Source organism: Egretta garzetta, unplaced genomic scaffold (assembly GCF_000687185.1).
Source record: "Egretta garzetta isolate BGI_Z169 unplaced genomic scaffold, ASM68718v1 scaffold365, whole genome shotgun sequence".
NCBI lineage: Eukaryota > Metazoa > Chordata > Aves > Pelecaniformes > Ardeidae > Egretta > Egretta garzetta.
The window spans coordinates 1,214,372-1,221,285 of NW_009259602.1; the positions used below are offsets into that span (position 1 = coordinate 1,214,372).

The 6,914-nt window shown below is 64.4% G+C and overlaps 1 protein-coding gene across 1 annotated transcript in view; it reads right to left on the bottom strand.

Annotated features, from left to right (window-relative positions):
• Positions 1-1,706: 1,706 nt before the first annotated feature.
• Positions 1,707-6,914, bottom strand: part of USP2 (ubiquitin specific peptidase 2) — a 42,389-nt gene continuing 37,181 nt past the window's right edge. Inside the window, 11 exon segments of the mRNA XM_035893919.1 lie at positions 1,707-1,794; positions 1,912-2,032; positions 2,260-2,367; positions 2,476-2,554; positions 2,710-2,790; positions 2,871-2,974; positions 3,068-3,132; positions 3,300-3,410; positions 3,491-3,602; positions 3,917-4,040; positions 4,334-4,384. Coding sequence (XP_035749812.1) covers positions 1,707-1,794; positions 1,912-2,032; positions 2,260-2,367; positions 2,476-2,554; positions 2,710-2,790; positions 2,871-2,974; positions 3,068-3,132; positions 3,300-3,410; positions 3,491-3,602; positions 3,917-4,040; positions 4,334-4,384 — 1,044 coding nt within the window.

The window sequence follows — 6,914 nt, forward strand, 5'->3', positions numbered from 1 at the left end:
CCTGCTGCCCAATGCCTCGGTGCCCGTCTCCATCCCTAAGCAGGGGAGAAAGGGACCATTGTTCAGGGGCTTTGGGGGAAAAGCATGGGCACTGGGGAGCTCTGCGGGGCTGGAGGAGGAGGAAAGTCTCCCCCTGCCTCCTGGCACCACCGGTAGCTGGAGGAGAGGGACTGCCGCCTGCACCCATGTCTCCCTTGCTCCACGCAAGCCCCAGGGCATGGGTGCTCCTGGGCCTCTGGAGCCATGCAAGAGTGGTTTCCCTCCTGCTGCTGGAGCCACAGTCCTTCGTCTGCCCGCCCAGAGACAAGCACATGCACACAGCGCTCTGTTCAAGCTAAAATTTATTCCTGCACGAGTCTCCCTTGTACGAGACACTTCCCGCCCATCTTGCTTACACAGTAAACAAGCCACTTGCCAAGCAGCAACGCTGCCCCAGTCCGGTACCTGCCGCGGGCAGCCCCTCCATCCTGGCCTGCCCTCCCCTGAGCCCCATCGGGATGCCCCGGGCTGGGTGGGATGCTCATGGTGCGAGAGTGCTCAGCCTGTGCCCGCAGGGCCAGCGAGGGCAAAGCAGGACGGGTTGCTGGGTTGGACACAGCTGCCTTGCGGGCTGGGGCTGGGATTGTGCTGGGTCGGGCCCATCTCTCCTCCCGCTGCACCTCAGGCAAGGCAGGATGGGGAGGAGAATAAATTAGAGAAAAGTCTAAAAAGGCCACTGGCATTTGCTAGCTGGAGGACAGAGCAGCAGGGCGGGTGGGGACACGCATCCCCGGGCACCCAGGGGGGCTCCTGATCGCAGGGAGAAGAAAGCCCCAATTGCAGATGGTCCCGGAAAGTCACTGTCCTCCCCTCCCTCTCCTCCGCAGGACAGACGATCCTGTGCAACCCCAATGGCCTCCCGCTCCCCTAAATGGTTTAAGGCACCGTCGTATGAGGAGGCAGGTAAAAACCTACCCAAAGCATCCCCCGGCACAAGTCCCTGGAGAGCCAGGAAGCGGTGGGGTGCTCCGGGTTGAGCAAAGTCCACTATAAATACATATAAATTCCACAAAATGTTTTCCTCCCTCCTGTCCGTGAGCGTGGGCCTGAACTCAGGCTGCTTTGAAGAGTGTGCATGGGGCAGCTGGTGGGGCCGTGCTGCCTGAGATGGGACAGAGGCAACTGAAGGGCTGGGGTCCTTTGCCAGGAGGTTCGGAAGCGCTGGGAGGAGGCCAGGAGCAGTTCACGAATCCTCTGGGAAGGCCAAGCAGAATGGGAGTGCCAAGGAGGGATGAGGGAGGCTCTCCTGAGTCCCCAGCTCTGGGTGCTCCCCCAGGGGAGCAGAGGTCCTGGCTGAGTCAATGGGGCAGGCAGCCCCATGCCCGCAGAGTCCCTTGCTCAGTATTTTTATTAAAAACCAACAAAAAAAAAAAAAAAAAAAAAAAAAAGAAAGAAACTAAAATGCACCCCAAGGTAAAAACCAAATGCCAGCAATCAGGAGGTGCCTGAGCTGCCTGGGCCCTGCCCTGCCCGCGGGCTGCCCTCCTCAATTCGGAGCTGGGGTGTCCTTGCCTGGGGTCTGCTCCTGGCTGCCTCCAGCCTCCTGCTGCAGCCCCCTGGGGGTCTCTCCTCTTCACCCCACTCTTGCACCTGGGGGGCAAACAGCCGAAACCTGGAGGGGCTGGCTCTGAGGGGTGGTGCAGGGGTCCCCAGGGAGGCAGGGCTGGCTACATGCGGGAGGATGGGCTGCCCAGCTCAGAGAAGAGCAGGTAGGCATCGCTGCTGCGGACGTGGCTAGATGACATCGGGGTTACACTGCGGAGATGGGGAGATGTGCTGTGAGCAATGGGGATGAGGCACCGGGATGCCCTGGGCAGGGGGTCCCCGCTCACCCCGACCCTGCAGCCGCCCCCGCCCCACGCGCAGCCTCACCGGGAGTCGTTGAAACTGTGCCACTCGCTGGAGACGGGGCTCTTGCAGTAGGCAGTGTAGTGTCCCCCCATGGTGGTGCCCGAGTGGTTGGAGACGGCGTAGAGGTTGTAAACGGCGTGGTCTGCAGGGAGCAAGGGTGGTGCTCAGCCATGCCAGCTGCTGCCCCGCTGCCCCCCAACATGCCAGCATGGAGCTGGGGCCGGGAGGGACTGGCACCCTGGATGTCTGTGGCTCCCACCCCTCCCCGTGCCTCTGCCACTTGCTGTAGGCTGCAGCACCCTGCAGGGTATGAGGGACCCAGCCAGGAGCCCAGGGCTGGGCTGGAGCCACACAGGGCCTGACACTCACTGCAGCTCTGTGAGGCAAACTCCCGGAGGTCCAGGTCCTTCAGCTGGAAGTTGACGAAGGTGGTGAGCTTGCTCGTTCGTATCCTGGCCTCTGAGAAGCGCTTCAGGTCTGGGGGGGCACATTAAGGAGCCGAGGGACAGAGTGGAGCCTGCAAGGAACTGCCTGCCCCCCACCCCCCCAGTACCCCCTGTCCCTGTCCCTCTGCTTGAAGGATACGAAGCACCAGGATCTTGGGGAACTTCTGGATGCTGAATTTCTTTGTGCACCTTGTCCTGGCTTTGCAGCGACAACATGTCTGTGGGAGACAAACAGCATGAGCAGGAGGGTGAGGGCAGAGGCCAGCCCCACCGGGCACTAAGCCCACAGTCCTGGCAACAGCAGGCATGGAGGGAAAGGAGCTCAGCCTGCACCAAGGCAAGCCCCACCATCACCATGCCCCACGCCCCGTACCGGTTTCTCGTCCCCATCCAGCACGTCCTCTTTGGTGAAGAGCCGTAGGCAGTCCATGAGGGTCACTTCCCCGTAGCCTTTCTATGGGAGCACAGCGTGGGTCAGGGACAGGGACAGGGTGTGTGGGTCAGGGGCACTAGGGACTGGTGGGGACCTCTTACCTTGGGGATGGGCAGGGACAGGTCCCAGAAGGGATCGAAGGCTGTGGAGCAGTAGCCACACTCGCTGCACGTCAGAGAACTCTTCAGCTGCCCAACGAAGAGGTCTGGTGGGGATGGGACAAAGCAGGGTGAGACCCCTGGTTCCCAGCCCCACTCCCAGTCCAGCCCTTCCCTCCTCCCCCCACAGCCCTGCTCACCACCAATGCGGCTGTCCTCCCTCTCCTGGTACCTCCTCCACATCTGGCGGCTCTTCTCATCATCACTGCAAGAGATGGGGAGACAGAGTGGTACTGAGTGTGGCCTGGGGGACGCCAGCCCCTGTGACCCAGCCCAGAGGGACCCGTGTGGTCACTGTCCCCGGGCTGGGCTTGCAGGCAGTGAGCTCATCTGTGGGGCTTGTCCACTGTCTCTGCCCCAGCCAGCACTTACGGGAGGTGGTCCAAGGTGTCCGTGCTGGCCCGTGGCCGCACCAGCACACGGTTCACCTCACTGTGCAGCCCATCAAGGAGGAACCGCAGGAACTCCTGTGCATCCTGCTGGCTGCAAGACACAGGGCATGGCTGGTGAGCGGCGGCAGGGGCTCAGCTCCCCCCTGCCACCCCTGCACCAACGCCCCTTACTTGTAGCCGACGAAGCGGGGGGCATATCTCTGGATCTGCGTCTTGAACTCGGAGGGGCTCACGCTGTCGTTGGGGGACGAGGTCCAGAGCAGCTGAATCAGCTTTGCAAACTCTGTGGGCAGAGAGGCAGGTCAGCAGCACGGCTGGCCCCAGCCAGCCCTGGTGGCATGGCACTGCCGTGCCCTCCAAGGGAGAGCTCAGCACCCCACTCCGGGGTCCCTGCAGTTGGCCCTGTCCCCTCTGGAGAGAGGACCCGATCCTCCCAGTGGCTGGGCACCCAAAGCACAGTGCTTGCCCCAGCAAGGCTGGGGAGAAGCACCTCCCCCAGGACATGGGGTGGCCTAGGGGAGCAAGGACATGCTGCAGGGACGTGCTGCAGGGAGGCCCCGTCTGGTGAGGAGCCAGGGGCCGGTGACTGATGGTTACCTGACATGAGCGCGGTGCGCATGCGACTGTTGTTGTTGAGGTCCCGCAGGTACTGGTTCTGCAGGCAGTAATCCCGCAGCTCCTTGGTGTTGCTCAGGCACTGCAGGATGGAGTTCATGAAGCACTGGGGGAGGCAGAAGAGAAAACCATGGCAACAGGAGGCAGAGGGAGGCAGGCGGTGGCAGGGGGACACCTGGGGTGGGTGGGCAGAGGATAGGGACGAAGCAGTGCAGAGCATGGGAACCCCTTCCTCAGCCAGCACCGTCGGGAGCAGGCGGCAGGGAGCTGCTGGGGCAAGAGTGAGGGTGCTGGGGGTGAGGCAAAGGGACAGGGCTCCCCACCGCCCCATAGATGTGCTCGCAGAAGAGCACGGTGTGAGCCGGGGCCGCGCAGACTGGTGCCTGGGTAAGTACTCACCGTATTACCGAGGTTTCTCAGGCCGGTCAGACCCTGCACTGCCTTGGAGCTCTGCAGAGAGAGGGAACAGGGCTGAGACGGTGCCTGGTACAGGCTGGCCATGCCTGTGGGCAGCCCAGCGAGGCCATGGTGCCACAGGCATCCACGTGGAGCAGACCCTCAAGTGCAAGCTGAGGCCCCGTCCCCCTGTGGGCATCATGGGCTGAGCCAGCACCGCAGCTGCTCTCTGCACTGGTTGCACGCAGGACTGTGGCCAAGGACCCAGCAGGAAGCCATGGCTGGCCTGCCCCATCCTGCTTGCCCAGCTGCTGCTTGGCTCCCTGGCCCAGGACAACACACAGGGCTCAAAGTTCTCCCTCCCTGGTGACACTGCTGCCCCGTGCCCTGGGCTGCAGGCCAGGCCAGCTGCCCCTGCTGCCTCCCCTTGCCAGCCCTGAGCCCTGGGAAGCTGGGGGTGGCAGTGTCCCATGCCTGCCTCCGTGGCTGCAGGAGGTGCACGGTGCCCTGCTGCTGCCTGCCTTGTCCACATCGGGTGTCCCCTGCACGAGCGTAGCCCAGACTTTGGGGCTCTTTTGCAGGATAAAGTCCATGTGGGAAAGTGCAAGCCCAGCCCTGTGGCAGTCAGCCCGGGGGACAGGGCTGCGTGCCCAGCACTGCCCTCCCAAACGCTTGCTGGCCTGTGCCCGTGCCACGGGGCTCTTCCAGGGCCCGAGGTACTCCCTGAGCTGGGCAGGCTCGTGCCGAGCAGAGACGGGCACATGCTGCTGGGTGCTGGGGCCAGGAGGCATTGCCACTCTTTGCCGGAGAGACCAGGAGCATGGAGGGGTGTGGGGGGCCACAGGGTTGCCCACCCCTCTCCCCAGCACGGGGGAACCAGGTGCTGGTGGGGATGGGTGGTGGGAACCCAGGGGTCTGGCTCCCAGCTCTGCATGGGAGCCTGGCGCAGAGGGTAGCAGTGGGGTGAACCTCCCCAGAGCCATGCCCGGAGCAGGGTGGGGGGCTGACAGGGCTTGCAGGGTCAGACTGCTGATCACACCCCCCCAGCCTGACCAGCTTTTAAGGATCCTCAGGCAAACGCCCCAGCTGCCCACCCCAGGCGTGAGGAGGGGGAGGAGGAGAGGAGGGGAGGGGGCCCAGCAGCTCCAAAATAGCAGCAGCTGGTGTGTGTGTGGGAGGTGCTGAGCACCCAGCCCTGACAGCAGCCCAAAATAACCCAGATCCAGTTACACGTGCTCCTTAGCGACGGTGCAGGCATCACCCGCCGCAGGGGGGACCAGCGGACTCGGCCGCCTTGTGCGGGCCCATGTGGCTCTGCTGGACTGACCGGGTACCCTGTGCGCCATGCGAGTGCCCCCTCAGTGCCCAGAGCACAGGGGTGTCCCCAGCCAAGGCCAGCCCGCAGGACACAGTGCCGGGGGGTGGCTGTGCAAAAGTACCAGGCAACCCCACCGCTTATCCCCGGGGTAGGGACCCGCAGGCCAGGGGGCAGGCTCAGCTGGGCAAGGGGTGCCAGCAGGCTGTGGCAGGTCAGTGCCACACTGCAGCTGGAGGAGCTGGCCTGGCTCTGGTCCCTGAGCAGATGGGGCCAAGCGGGCAGCGGGAGAGGTGGGTCCATGTCCCAGCAGCCCAAGGGCTGTACCTTGAAGGGGCCAACCCCCTGAGGGCTTGCTGCTCATGTCCTCACGCCTGTGCCCCAGCCATCCCCACCAAGAGGCTGCTCGTCCAGTTGCCCTGGTTGGGCAGCTCCCGTTGTGTGCCAGGAGGGACCCAGAGTGTCCCACCAGTGTGGGTGCAGACCTCCCCACAGACCTGGCATTTGTCCGCTGCCTGGCCAGGACAGGACCTGGGCTGCCCTCCTCCCAGAGTCTGGAGCAACCCCAGCAGAGGGCTGGGGCTGGGGTGGTGAGCCCACCAGGTGCCCCCATACCGTGGCACAAGCCTGTGAGCACCGAGGTCTTATTTCCCCCCCTGGTTTTCCCTCCCCTGGGTGACTCAACTCCAGCTAATCCCCCTCTCCCGTCCAGGGCTTTATCTAGGACACGGCGCTGCTCAGAGGCGGTGAAGGAGAGCTGGCTCACGCGGCGGTGGCTGGGGAGTCCCCGAGGCTGCACTGCAGGAGGGGGACAGGGGACAGGGGATGGGGACGGGGGACGACATCCAGACTGTCCTGCCCCATCCAGGTCCATATGCCAAGTGCCTGGCAGCAGGAGAGCTGGGGCATCCAGGCTTACATAAGTGCCCAAACCCTGCCCTCCCTGCCCCCCTGCCTCTGCTGTCCCCGCAGGGGGAGATCTGCCTGGCACTCTGGCTCCGAGGACAGCCAAGCTCAGTCCGGTGGCACTGTCAAGGTGCTAGCATGTCCAGGAACCCCTTCCTCGCAGTGGGCAGGCTGGGGCACGGGGACTTGACCAAGGTCACCGCAGGGGCAGGGCTGGGAGCGGGACCCAGGCGTCCTGACACGTGCTGTCGCCTGCTCCCTGCCCCTCCTGCGGGACGCCGGGGCACCCCGGCCCCATGGACGGACACCCACCCCCAGGCCCCCCACCCCCCGGCAGGGGGGATGCCATGGGGCACCCCATGC